Source organism: Rhipicephalus microplus, chromosome X (assembly GCF_043290135.1).
Source record: "Rhipicephalus microplus isolate Deutch F79 chromosome X, USDA_Rmic, whole genome shotgun sequence".
NCBI classification, from domain to species: Eukaryota; Metazoa; Arthropoda; class Arachnida; order Ixodida; family Ixodidae; genus Rhipicephalus; species Rhipicephalus microplus.
The window spans coordinates 426,666,953-426,682,050 of record NC_134710.1 but is presented as its reverse complement, the minus strand read 5'-3'; the positions used below and the strand labels follow the sequence as shown (position 1 = coordinate 426,682,050).

The 15,098-nt window shown below is 45.6% G+C and overlaps 1 protein-coding gene across 2 annotated transcripts in view; it reads left to right on the top strand.

Annotated features, from left to right (window-relative positions):
• LOC119183256 (Golgi-associated plant pathogenesis-related protein 1-like) overlaps positions 1–13,604 on the top strand; it is a 179,286-nt gene extending 165,682 nt beyond the window's left edge. For both annotated transcript variants that reach the window (XM_075880411.1, XM_075880412.1), the window contains exon 6: positions 13,208–13,604. In XM_075880411.1, coding sequence (XP_075736526.1) covers positions 13,208–13,470 — 263 coding nt within the window. In that variant the 3' untranslated portion in view covers positions 13,471–13,604. The remainder of the gene's footprint in view (positions 1–13,207) is intronic.
• The last annotated feature ends 1,494 nt before the right edge of the window (positions 13,605–15,098 follow it).

Below are 15,098 nucleotides of genomic sequence, written 5' to 3'. Positions count from 1 at the left end.
AAATACAGCCATTCGAGAGCGCCATATACTTTGCAGGCAGTCATCATGACTAAACCAAAGGGTAATCCATCATCATTCTCTATTGATAAGTACCTGATTTCATGAGAGCCTAACGGAAATTCTTTTTATTTGTCTTCTGTTAAACACCCCATAGATATACCCCTCCCCAACAGTGTAAAAATGATTAATTGATACGTGGGGTATAACGTCCCAAAACCACCATATGATTGTAGGAGATGCCGTAGTGGAGGGCTCCGGAAATTTCGACCATCTGGGGTTCTTTAACGTGCACCAAAGTATGAGCACACGGGCCTACAGCATTTTCGCCTTCATCAAAGAACCGCGGTAGCCGGGATTCGATCCCGCGACCTGCGGGTCAGCAGCTGAGAACCATAGCCACTAGACCACTGCGGCGCCGCGGCGGGACAGTGTAGAAAAAACCTGGTCAATTGTTTCCGCTTTGTTACAGATTAGGCAGTCAGATCTCCGTGGCATATAAAAAACCACGCTCCTCTTGGAAGGTTCTAAACAGACGTGTTCTGGTGTTTAATTTAAAAAAAGAACGTTCTTGCACTTGGCGATACATGCATTTTCTTTACTTGTTTAAGTACGTTATGACCGATACGTGCTGTATATAGCGCTCTGTACAGTGGGACGGGCAGCAAAGTGTCAGATACATCTTTGTAAAGTTTTTTTTTTTCCAACGAACCGCAAGTAGTCGGTTGAAAAACGGACACTTAAAAACCGCACTCTGGCCACAACTTCCTTCATGTAGCCTTGCATAGCCCCTGTCATAACTTGAGTGCTCACGACAAACTGAGGCAACAGTCGACCTAGTTTATTTGACACACTGTAAATATGTGCAATATTCATAAACTGCGAATAAATATTTAGGACTATAAAAAAGTTCTGTGGATTGCGGATATTTGAATTTACTTCATAATGGAAGAGAGAGAACCTATTGCAAGCACACGTAAAAAAAAAGAAGTTTCTCAGACGTGGGGTTCGAACCCACGCCCTCTCACGACGACCAGAGCTTAAATCAGGCGCCTTAGACCACTCGGCCATCCTGACTTTTTTTTAATGAAAGACATTATCACCAGTAAAGTACACAGAGCATACTTCATCAGAAGTCAGGCAAACACACACAAGCGTCAAGAACGGGAAACCACTCCGGAACGGGGTCAAAAGTCTCGACAACACTGCGTGCTTGAGCAGCTGCTTCTCGGAAGACATCTCGTCGACCGTGGTGGCTCGGCGTGCCTATCGATCATGCGACTTTTCCATAATGAATAAAGTCCCAACAACATAAACAAGTCGTAAGGAGTACTATCAGTCAGACTCTTTTTGGACAACCTGAGCATTAATCGCAAATGCGGCTTGTCTAATATACCTATAAATAATGTGCCGTATGAAAGAAAGATGGCAGCCCGTATGCCTTGCACATAGTACGAAATGACTCACCAAGGCGACTAACATCTCGCACCTAAAAATTGTATGCGCCAATGGCACGGTTGTTACCACTTGTTGGAAAAACAAAAAAAAAACTGGTTACTCATTTTGCCCACTTGGAAACTTTCAGTGAGCGCAATGCTTGTTCCTGCGACAAATCTTAGATTTGATTAGCTGACTGATAACTCTAAGCTTCTCGCACTTACCTGCAGCTTACCTACTCCAAAAATTCGTGTGAGTGGCTTGCGATAAAAGCTGCTCAAGAAACTTCCGTTCAAACCAACGCGTAATTATGGCTGCCACACTCGGTGTTGCTCGATCCTTCGCACATACCGCAACGTCACATAACAGAAACTGTGGCGGGCGGTGATGAAAAAATGTCACAATAATGATATTTGCTACGCGTGCACGAAGGCCACGCCAATGGCACGAGTGCGTATAGTTGCTGAATTTTAGGAGCCATGTACCTATACCAAACCTGAAAAATGTGGTGCCAAGCAAAATGTAAAGTTGTCCAACGACAGCAGCGACAGATCTCTATACTAAATTATGCGCGAGTGCCCACAAGATTTGATTATCTCGGGATCTTTGAATAAGGCAGGCGACATTATTGCTCTGTTTACATAGAGTGGTGACAGAAGTTACGGTGGCATATGGAGCACAAGTTCTCGCATTTCTAGCCTCTGGGGTTACCCACGGCAGTTCTCGCTGTTCTGTGTGAATACGGCCATATTTTTGAGCAGTGCGTCTCATTTGTAGGGTCAATGCCACAACTTTAACGAAATGTGGCACTTAGGAGCAATTGCACCACCAGTATTCCCATCACTACGATCCCAGTATCCGAAAATATTTTCGGTGTTGACGGTACCGACTGTCATTACTCTCTAGTGACGAAAATAAACATTTGGTGGTGTTTTAGCAAGCACCACGTAGGCAAAAAAAAAGAAGAGAGAAACCCATCCAAACTCTGGCGTTTTTCTCGGTGCCCTTCGGGATCATACCCCCTTGAGGTTAAGCGTCCATACATGCTGACGCAGCTTGTCTTTGTCATTTCTTTAGACCAAGGCAGAACAAAATACGCTGCTCATGGGATGAACTGAACCTTCTGCTTCGCTACTGTGCCTTTCCTTAACCTGAATGTGCCGTGCATGATTGAAGCCGACCGCTTGGGTTAGTGCATTACGTTGCAGGACCGCTTGGCCGAGGTGCCGCGATCATGCCAACACCAACGTAAAATGACATAGCCAAACGCGAATGACAGGCGCCCTTTGAACCTACGATATCATTCTTATGTGATAATGGGACGTGATTGACTACATAATAAATTATATATATTACCCCCTAATTTGAATTAATTACAAAACATCGCACAAAACAACATATTCATTCATTTTCTTCATTGGAATGTAATATCGAAGGCCTTAGCGTTAGGTTGTGTGAATATGACACATTTGAAGACGGTCTCCTGAAGAGGATAAAAAAACACTCTTCGTATAGAAGGCTTAACCACCACTGGCTTAAATAATTAGGGCGTCAGGGTCTTTTTGATTTCCCTTGTGTTCCAGCTCGGAAGGGTCACTCCTTGTATATATCTGAAGATCTGTCTTTGCAACATAATATTTATTTTGCTTCAAAGTAAAGTATACTGCACGCTCCTGTAACTGTGACTGATTCTGAACCCCTTTCAAAGAGGAGACGTGAAGTAGAAAAGTCAAAGCGGCTTTGGTTTGTAAAATTCACTGTTGCGCACGAGCTTTCTGAAGTTCTGCTGGTTGACGCGTCGCGAATTTCGTTTAGGGCTGAGCTTTAGGATACAAATAAAAAAATTCAGGATCGTCTTTCTTTATTTAGGTCAACGATTAGGCGGAAGCCAATTACAGTCAAGTATAAATCCGACTGCTCGACTGTGATCATTTATTATTTAAAAATGCTTGTTTTGATGTTTTATGTTAAATTGTGACTTGATTTGATTGATATGTGAGGTTTAACGTCCCAAAACCACCATATGATTATGGGAGACGCCGTAGTCGAGGGCTCCGGAAATTTGGACCACCTGGGGTTCCTTAACGAGCACCCAAATCTAAACACACAGGTAAATTGTGGCTTTTATCTATGTATGATTAAAACAAAGCCCACATTTATAAAAACAAAATCACTACCATGCCAAGTTGTGTCAACCCTTGTGATTTTTCTGGATTTACACAACTGCTAATAACAACTTCGATAGCCTACAACAGTGCTCCTGCTTTCACTCGATGGGGGCCCTGTATGTACCGCATGATTTACGTACCCGCTACCGAAGTCCACTGAAGCCACCCGGGGTAAACAAGGCACCAATCCTCCAGTCAAGCATTATTGAACTACAACATGAAATTACTGAGTCAAGATTGCTACACTGGGCGTCTTACAATTTCGAAATGCGAAAAAAAATATTGTCTTATCCACTCTTCCCTCAGAGCTCCAGAAAAGATGCATTGTTCATGTACTGGAAAGTACATGTAAAACCAGTCTCAATACCCTAAGAAAAAAAATCCCAGCATATCAACGGAGTGAATGATGATGAGTGGGGCGAAGCGCTACAGGGTTTCATCGCTAAACCGTAAACCACCCGGGAGTATCGCCCTCTACATAATCAAAGACGTCACAACCACTGTATATATTTATACAAGAAACTCGATTATGCGTAAGTGGAAGCTATACGGCTTCATGGTCGGTGAAATGGTGGATCGGTGATGGGGCGTATAGTGGTATGTTTGCAAGGACGGAGTAGTACGCAGTTTGCAAAGGTGGAACTATAGGTGGTCATGAACAAACAAGGGGTGGACACAGTGGTGCAATCTGTGGTTCTTTAACGCACAGCTGGATGCAAAGTACACGACCATCTTGCTTTTCTTATTGGCTGCTTCTCAACATTATTTGCTGTATGGTCGGTGAAGTGGTGGATCGATGATGGGGTTGTAGTGGGATGTTTGCAAGGACGAAGTAGTGGGCAGTGGGCAAAAGTGGAACTATAGGTGGTCGCGTACATACATACAAGCAATGGACCGACCCACGCCTTTAGGAGCTTCGCCCCTAAAGAAACTTGGCACACCCCACGTACTTCAGGAATCGTTGTTATGCGAAGCATCTGGAGGGAAGGTGACAGTGTCGTATTTTGTTATTGAACGAAAAGTTACGAAATGGCTCCAAAGATTTGTACAGATGTGGTGCGCATAAACATATCTTAAATAGCTACATGTTTACTCTTGCGTAACAATGCCAACAGTAGCATAGGTACTAGCAACACCAGAACCGCTATGCTGATGTAGCGCCTGTGCTGCAGTGAGGATGGCAGCCCTGGGCACAACTAGCTGAATGAGCTTCAGTGGATGATGCTTCAGTACTATTGTTGCTAACACGAAGTGATGACTGTATGACAGGAGTACGTATACGTACTGCTTATCAGATTGAATAGCAAGCACTGCAACCAAAAGCGACCGTGCGTTTTAGGAACATTCTATACGGTCAACGTGAAAGACAAATCCGAGACCTGGCGTAGCTCTGTGGTAGAACACTTGATTGCCACGCAGAATGCTGGGATACGATTCCTGCTGGAACCATGATATATATTCTATGCATTCGTTGGGTAAACACTGCCAATGCCAGTTTTTAGCAGTGAAGCTCCTTAGGGCCGACATCCATCACGCCCCACAAGACCCAAACCAAAACTTAACACCTGCACAACGAAAAACGAACGTGCAAACAACCGACTTTATGAGAAATCAGCAATACGACAGCACAATATATGATCACCCGCACCGTCCGCCTCTCCATCCGCCCATTCACCCGCACGTCAATCCATCCGTGCGTCCGACCTACCGTTCGGCCATCCGTGCATATATCCACCTGTCCGTCCATTCGTGTGTCCGTTCTTTATACTAGGCGGCGACTTCAACATAGACATGACAGGCTTTAGGACCTATAGCTTCGCCCATTTGTCGTCATTCACTTAGTGGATATGCACTGTTTTTCTCATGAAGATTAACACAGTCTGTTTGCGCCGTTCCTTGGTTGATATAAACTGCCAATCACCTTCAATGCATTGCACTTAACTACTGTTGATCTTAACCCTACATGACGGCTGTATTGTAGGAGTACATATGTAATATTTATTGAATTGGATAGCCATCACTGCCTCCCCAATTGACGCTTCACGAACATTACGCTCTATCTAAAAAATTATGGGAACCTTAAGCTTCGCCTTTAGGAGTCTCGCGAGATAGCGATATCCGGCCCCTGGTGCGCACTTCTAACACTTAGTGCATGAAACCGTTTCGAACTTGGCATATACACACTACGGGGTGTTAACAGAATACGCACACTAACATGTGTGCTTTTTGTAACTTTAAACCATGAAGTCATCAAGATAATCACATGTTCTGACGCCCGATGGTAATGTACGCTTGTAGCAAACAATACTACTGCAATATTTCATGTTGTATTAGGAAGCATGTGTACATAACACGTGTGTTTGTAAAGCATGAAAGTTACTTTCACTGCCTTTCCAAGCAGAGGAAGTTGTTTTCACTGCTTTCACAAGCAAAGATGTGGCCGTGTGTTAAACCACCTGCTTGCACGCAAACGAGCCAAGGCCGATCTCTACTCTGACCCAGAATTTTTCATTATTTATTTTATTTGCATCTTTCTCGATTTTTCGGTCAAGCGCAAGATATTGATTTTTCGCTTCCATCCAACGACGCATACAATGACGCTGGCGCTGATGCCCGAATTTCAGCTAAACGAGCTCTTTAAAGCTATCGCGTTAAAAGCAGCGGCGAGACCTGGCGTATAGCTCTGTGGGGCAATACTTCGTTGCCAAGCAGAATGCATGGGTTCGATTCCTGCTGGGACCCTGGCCATTTTTCATTACATTAGTCTGGTCAGCGCAGTCGATGCCATCTTTTTATTAACACTCTCGACCAATGTGTGTTCTCACCGTTCCTGGGTAGATGCTAAGTGTCAATCACATGTGGCAAATACCTTCATACCAGCCGCACATACCCACCCACGGGTGTGTGCCACTGTCTGGCGGAGAGTGCTTGACGACGTACGCGACGGGATTGTGACATTATTCGTGTCTTGACCAGCGCATAAGATTCATCACACCACTTTACCCTCCCATACTAATATTGGTTTTCCCCAAGTTAAGGGGGTGATCATGAAAACACCGAGACGTAAGCGCATAGATAGATAGATAGATAGATAGATAGATAGATAGATAGATAGATAGATAGATTCCAAAAGTTTTTGCAGTATACAAATAAATGCTTTGCATTTAAAGGGGCCCTGCAACGCTTTTGAGCATGGCCAGAAAACGCTGCTGATCGGTAGTAGAGGCTCCCGACAACACGTGAGCCCAATATTATAGCATAGCACGCGGACTGGTATTCCCAATAAATTATCAAATTCTGCTAAAAATGCTTTCTCTTTTCTCGACAAATTATGTTATATGCCCAAAAATCACACGCCAATGACCCATCTATCAGCCATTGGCTAATTTGAACGTGGCGCGCTTGCTCGTTACAGACATCGTCGCGGGAGGCCGCTACTTGTACACGCGTGCGCACGCGATCACACTGAGAAAGCCGCGCATTCGAAGAAAAAAAAAAGAAAAATGTGCTAAAGGTCACCAAGCTCGCGTGACGTTTTTCAGTGGCCCTGCCATTCCACCCTGCTTAGCTTCCAGCGCTTTTGTCGGGACGAGAGAACGGAGATTGCGATTGCAGCATGTGACAAACCTTTGTAACTCCACTCGCACTGGACAGATTTTGGACATTTTTGAGGCGTTGAATTCGTGAAACAATAAGCTCTTCCAGTGAATTCATTTCATAATTTCTTGAAAAAGTGTTTCAGGGCCCTTTTAATAGCCACTGGGCCATTACATTGGCCATTTCCACAAAGTCGTCCTGCAAATGTTAATCACGAAATAAGAGAAGCATCAGTACTGGTTACCGATAGTTGTTGTGTGAGAATTACGTAGGTAAATGAGTGAGTGAGTCCGCTTGTAATCTATTTAGCTTGGTATTCAAATACCATTGCCACACATGTAATAAATATGTCTAAACATTTTATTGGGAAATTCTAGTTCACTAGCGTTGACTAGCGTCTCGCAAGGCAGTTAGTGCATGGTAGCAAAGTTATTGACCTTGTGTTACTATTTTCTCGTCGGTGGAAGTTATAAGTGTTATGGTAGTAGAGTCACTAATTGGCAATCACCACCTTCACTTAATACGCAGGAAGTGAATGTTTTGAATGGTATTTACGGCGTCAAAGTCAGCAAATACGACTCTCAGCAATTACTACTTATGAAAATACTGTTTTTAGCAACAAGAAACGGCTGCACCGTCAGCGTTTGTACGTTTCCACGTTTTCTATGGCGAAACAACTCCGACTACAAAACCCCGATGAGGCTTTATCGGTTTTGAACAATGAATTTCAGCTGCTCCGTGTCCCTGCAGATTAGTAATGGAGCGCAAACTATTTGAAGACAAAGAAATGAGAAATTCGAGCTGCTGTGCCACTGCACGCCATCGCGACAGCCGCCACGTGCTGATGCAATAGGACCGCGACGGCCGCCACGTGCTCATGCAATAGGACCACAGCGGATTCCAAAAGGGGACTATGGAATCTGCTATGGCCGTGGATGGACCGACTGACGATACAATCGACAAGGTAGTGGTGCACATTCCAGTTAATGCCATTTCGTGTCTGCGATTTCAATAGAAAGCCCCAAAAGTCAGATGCCGAAAAATTTCCGCGTATCAAGTTTCAGATGTATAGCTATACGTATTGATTTTGTAGCGCTGGGCCCTGAAGAGAAAGAGAGAGAAGGAATGTAGGAAAAGTAGGGAGGTTAACTATACTACGCGTCCAGTTTGCTACCCTACACATGGGGAGAGGGAGGGTTAGTAAAAGAGAGAGAGAGAAGGATAGGCACATGTCACATCACACACACAATGCCGAGTTTCACAGGCGGTCCCTCAATGAAGTTGCTGACAAGTATCTCAGGAGGGCTGGTGTGGCTTTCTGTGCTGATGTGCTACGTGACCAGGCTCCTAAGATCTTTGCTTCATTAATTGGCCGGTCATCGAGTCTATTCAAGGCACACTGGAGAGTCCGGCGATCTTCATCAAATTGGGCACAGTGGCACAAGAGATGTTCAATAGTCTCTATACAGTTGCAGCTTTCACACATGTATGAATCCGCCATGCCAATGCGATGGCTGAATGACTTAGTAAACGCCACCCCAGTCCACAGCCGGCACAGCATTGTAGCGTAACGTCGAGAAATCTTGGATGGCAGTTGTTTCTGACGTAATGACTTAAGATTCTTAGGGCGATGATTGGAGTTAGGTGGAGAATTCCAGTGCGCAAGCGTGGCATTATGCGCGATGTGACGAAGTTCTCTAGCTGCGTCTACTATTGATAAGGGTGTTAACAGTGTGGGTGCTCCATCGTGGGCACATCGGGCAGCGTCGTCGGCGAGATGGCTACCACTGATGCCACAGTGGCCCGGCAACCATTGTAAAACAATGTCGTGTCCTTGATCAGCAGCGCGATGACAAATTTCATTAATACGATACACCATCTGGTGGTAGTTTCCACGTCGTAGACTTCGCACGCATTGAAGGGCTGCCTTGGAGTCGCAGAAAATGGCCCATCTACTAGGGGATTCTTGCGTAACAAACTCCACAGCGGCTTGAAGAGCGGCGAGCTCGGATCCCGTAGATGTCGTGACGTGTGATGTCTTGAATTTGACGGTGATTGATTGAGATGGTATGACAAAGGCACCTGTCGAACTTCCCGAGACCGAACCGTCCGTGTAAACATGAATTCAGTTAGCATACGACAAATGCAAAAGGTCCAGTGAGATCTGCTTGAGGGCTGCAGATGACAGAGTTGCCTTTTTAGATATCCCCGGCACTTCAAGGTGCACAGTCGGTTTTTTCATGCACCTCTCTGGAGATAGTGGTATGGTTGCGAGCGAGAATCTCCACGAGATGGAATTCTGGTTAGCCACAACAACTTTGGAAAACGCTGCCTTTGGTCTTTCTAGTGGCAAGCTAGCAAGGTGGTGGTTAGGCACTCTGTATATGTGACGAATATGTGTCCGGAAATGTGACGGATATGTGTCCGCGCTACATGCCCGACATGGGCCGGGCATGTAGCGCGTAGACAGGATAACCGCTGGTCATTAAGGGTAACTAACTGGATTCCTAGAGAAGGGAAGCGGGTTAGGGGGAGACAGAAGGTTAGGTGGGCAGACGAGATTAAGAAGTTTGCGGGTATAAATTGGCAGCAGCAAGCACAGGACCGGGTTAACTGGTGGAACATGGGAGAGGCCTTTGTCCTGCAGTGGACGTAGTCAGGCTGATGATGATGATGATGATGATGATGATGATGATGATGATGTGTCCGGAGTGTGTCGACAGTTATATATGTCGTGATCGGATGGTCTTTAGCAATACCGATTGTTGCTAACGTATTAGCGCACCGAGGTAGCCCCAAGCATGTGCGGAGGACTAGGCCTTGAATGCTTTGCACGACCCTGATGTTACTTTTTTCAGCGTTGGAAAGCACGGGCGTGCTATACCGCAAGTATCCCAAGAAGAGCGCTCTGTACAGCTGAAGCATAGATGACACTGATGTGCCCTACGTTTTACCAGCGAGAAATCTCATCACGTGTGTGATAGAGCTGAGCTTCTTCTTCAAGTGCGAGATGTGAGCACTCCACGAGAGATCTCTGTCGATAGTGACGCCCAGGAATCGGTGACGTCTCATATACGAAAGATTCACATTGTCGATAGAAACAGGATAACAGATCATGGGCTTGCAGGTAAAAGGGACTAGGCGCACTTCTCGGTGGAAACTGTGAGGCCTCGAGCATGGAGGTACGTCGACGTTATTCTCGCTGCTTTCTGGAGCCGTCCGTGTACCTGGAGTCGTGTCACTGCTGAAGCCCAAATACATATATCATCAGCGTATGTAGAGATATTGATTGATCGAGGTAGACTTTGTACACGGCCAATGATCGTGAGGTTAAACAGCGTAGGGCTGAGAACCCCGCCTTGTGGAACGCCACGAGTGGTGTAATGATCGACGGTGTGGCCTTCCGCAGTGAGCGCGAAGAAGGATCTCCTCTGTAGGTAGCTTCGAATCCATCGAAACATTTCTCCACCGATTCCGATGTTCGCCAAGGCATCTAGGATGGCATCGTGCGTTACGTTGTCGTATGCACCTTTCTCATCGAGGAACATTACAACCGAGATGCGCTTGAGGTATTTCTGTTGTTGCACAGAGGTTACGAGGTCGACGACATTATTAATAGAAGAGCGCCCTCTTCGAAAACCAGCCATGGCCTCTTGGTATATATTATAGCGTTCAAGGTACCACTCGAGGCGTGTCAGAACCATTCTTTCCATTATTTTCCCCACGCAGCTGGATAGCGCAATGGGTCGATATGATGCCAGATCAAGCGGCGACTTTCCAGATTTGAGGATTGGTACCAAGCAAGCGGCTGGATTTCCACCTTTCTGGAACGACGCCATCGTTCCATGACTGGTTGCAGCATTTTAGTAGCTGGTCTCGGCTGCGTCTTCCAAGATGGCATAAAGCAGCGTATGTAATACCGTCCGGCCCAGGTGACGATGAACGTCTTCAGGTGGCTAGAGCTGCATCCAGTTCCTCGAGTGAGAAAAGCATATTCAGTTCAGAAACTCGTGCTACGGGAACATCCCCGAGAACTTCGTCACTCATGGTAACCACATTGCCCGCAATCTTCACGCAGAAATCTTCAGCAACGTCAACCTGCAGGCGGCCTTGATGGAGAGCCAATGTGCTGAATGGACGTTGTTGTGGAGTCGAGCCAAGGCCACGCACCGTCCTCCATATATGGGACATAGGCTTGCGAGGATCGAGTGATTCACAAAATTTCTTCCACCGTTGGTCCTCCAGCTTGTCCATTCGACGTTGGATTTTCTTTTGTAGACGTCGAGCATCTCTGAGGTCATGAATCGAATTAGTGCGCCTGTACCTCCTCTCCGCCCGCCTACGAATCGTTCGTAGTCGTTCAAGTTCTATATCAAATTCTGTACGCTTTGATGTGTATTTAAAGGCGCACGTAACCATTTCCATCACATTTTTCACTAGCTCCTCGAGGCCGCACGCGATATCATCGCATGCCTCTTCCACCTTTGCCTTGTACATTGTCCAATTAACTCTTCTGTTAGTTGATGAGGAGGAAGTTGCAAAACCTGTGATCTTCAGATACGTTGGATTATGATCACTGCCGTGAGTCTCAATATCAGTGAACTATCGCACTTGTTGGGTGAATTGCCGTGACACCAATGCAAGATCCAAGCAACTGCTATATCTCGAACCACGCAAATACGTTGGACTGCCGTCATTCATAACGTTAAGTTCGTGGCGTGAGGCGAATTCAGCAAGTTTCCGGCCTCTGGAATCAATCTTTGTGCTTTCCCAAAGCAAGTGATGAGCATTAAAATCACCAATAACAATCCAAGGTTTAGGTGTAGCGGTCAAGATGTCATGTAGTCTTCCACCATCGAACTGACCAGATGGTGAGATGCATGCGCCGATAAGTGTGAAGGCTACCTTCTTCTTTGCAACGCGGAGGCATACGTATTGATTTCCGTTATGGGGTTGCACCAAATGTGGAATGTAGGTTAAATCTGTGCGGATATATATAATTACTTTGCTGGGCTCACCACAAGTCGGTGAAGTGAAGGCTTCGTAGCCAGAAAGCTTTATCGCTTTTGACAAATTTGGTTTACATATTACTAATATAGGAAATTTATTGCGGAAAACTTAATGTCGAAAACATGAGATCCGTGATTTAAGTTTTCTGGCATTCCACTGTAAAGCTGTCGCACTACGTACTTCGTCGCGGAATGAAGGCAGTGAAAGAGCCGTTTTGTCTATGCGAAGTTGGCAAGCACTGGACTCAGGGCATCCAATACTTGCACTGCGCATCGTGCTGTAGGCGTGTTCGTGTTGCCTATAAGCGTGCGAATGGCATTGATGAGCGACTTAATCATGGTCCCTGAAAGCGTCTACATTCTCAAGCATATCCGGAAAATCGACCTTTAACCGCATTTCACTCCATCGTCCATCTAATCAATCTGAGTCGGGATATATGCCATCCAGTGTTATGGGTTTTTTTTTGTTTTTTGCCATATCCTGATCTTACAGCCCCTTTATCAGAAGTACAGCTTACGGCAACACGCACATCTTTATCTGCTCATTGCATGATTACGTTTTCACACGGACACCCAAGAGCTACACTTCATTGTCAAAAGTGATAATGCTTCATGAGGGCATCGTATAGTAAGCTCAGTATTTTGCCAAATAAAACACAAAAGTTGACGGTGCAGCAGAGTCTAGTTCTTATAACTATAGTATGGTTATAGTGTAGTGCGTTTACTCTATACCTGTGTTTGCTAACTCCAAGATCGTAAATGCTTGTCACATCGTTCACATGTAGTGATTGCCAGGTTAGGAATTTTAGTATACCACGACACTTGCTACTAGCAGTTACTGCTCACAAAAAAGCTGCAATACAAAAGCTAGCAACTTTCCATCCTTTTTGCAAAGATGCAAGCCTTGTGCGTTTGACTGCACATTCTTAAAACTATGTAGTATAAAGTGCATATTTTTGAGCACGCCTAAACCTTGAGAGCGCTGAATTTCCCACGCAGGTCACTTCAGCCAGATGGTGTGGCGCAGCAGCACCACTTTCGGCGTAGGCAAAGCCCGCACACGCTCGGGCAAGATAATCGTGGTGGCCATGTACAAGCCGGCTGGCAACGTGCTCGGAGAGTTCCACCGTAACGTGCTGCCTCAGCCACACACCGACGAGGACGAAGGGAGCGTGTCGCCACAGCTCAGCGACGTCGCGGCTGCAGCATCCGCCGTCGTCGCTGCCGCCGCTTCTCCGTCCTCTTCTCGGTCGTCTCCCTGATGACACGAGCACAGTGAGGGAGAAACCACCATCGGCCACCGTGAACAGCCATGCGCGGTCTCGGGATCAACCATGAGACCCGCACGCATAAGAAGAAGCAAGAAGCAAAGCAAAAATTACTAGACGCAATTATACCTACGTTCAGAATATATATATATATATATATATATATATATATATATATATATATATATATATATATATATATATATATATATATATATAAGTGGTATAGAGCACGATGGGTACCTAAAAAATTGACATTGTGATTACAAGGCCTACTCAATAATACACTTTCCCGAAAGTATGCCGTGTCGTTTAAGCCGACCAACGGAAAGAACGGCAGAACTACGCCAATACTGCGAGGACGGTATCGTTCTCTGCCGAAAGATCGCTTTACTCGGCGCTTTCAAGGTTTCCACGGAAAGACGGTATAGCGCGCCGTCACCCGTCTGACAGAGCCATACCTCGAAGGACAAGTGCGCAACCCCTATGCAAAGGCATTGTCCTCGACACACATTATCCGGCATCGTCCGCTCCATTCGTAACGCTGTAACGGAAAAATCGTGAGCGGGTGAGGTGCAAGGTGAGTGACGCGCTCGCCACATCAAAAACGCATTTCCTCGCTGTCCCGTGGTCCGCAGCACGCCCGGTCAGCATGGTGTGCGTAATTGAAACGCCCGTTGGCCGAGCACCGCGAGCCCGTGACGCATGCTTGTCAGGCGCCTCTAATTCCGCCCGCTTTATCGGCAATGTTGTGACGTCACTATACCAGTCTCTTCTTAAACAGCTGTCCACTTGCTCGACTTTGAGAAACAGGTTTGCTTTACGAGGCTTGAAGCACATAAGCGACATGAGAGACGCCTTTAGGCAACTTCGACATCCTCAGATCGCGCAGCATACATGTGACTCGAGCGCTTCGCCTCCATCGAAATTCGATCATCACGGCCGGTATCGAACCCGTGTTTTTCGGGTCAGCATGCAGACACCGTAACCACCGAGGTCACCGTGACAGTTAGACTCTCAGAAAGAGCTAAGAGAATGAACATCGCGTGTGTCGGTACGAATAATTTTTTATTGATGCTACTTTTTTTTCTGTTTTCGTCACGTGTCGAAGTGCATGTTGTTCGAGTCCAAAATGTTCTAAATATATACACTCGATCTGTTCGATTCTGCGGGCTGAGTCACAGCTATCTGCAAGGCACTAACGGTGATGGGTCTAGCGTGAAAATAATGACAATAATAATAATACTAAACTCTTAGCAGAAGTATAGACAAAGAAGTGCGAACAAGCAGTCACCTTCTTCAATCTAAATATGACATGCTGCGCCTAGATGTGTAGTGCTGAAAAATAAATTCAGGTCTTCGCTAAAATTTTCCTTTATTTTTGCATGAAAGAAAAGAAATTGTTTTATTTTTTCGGTCCATGTATTTTTCCTCACAGTAAACACATACACGAACACAAAAGTTGCTTACGCTGTTATGTCAATAAATTTTAATCTTCTCATCAGGGCAGATTTCGAGGAGTGGGAAAATGTCAATTGCTGTGGTGTGGTTGTATACAGCTCGTACAAGGGCAGAGTATAGTATATGGATGAATAAATGCTCTGAGCGTTCCCTGTATAACG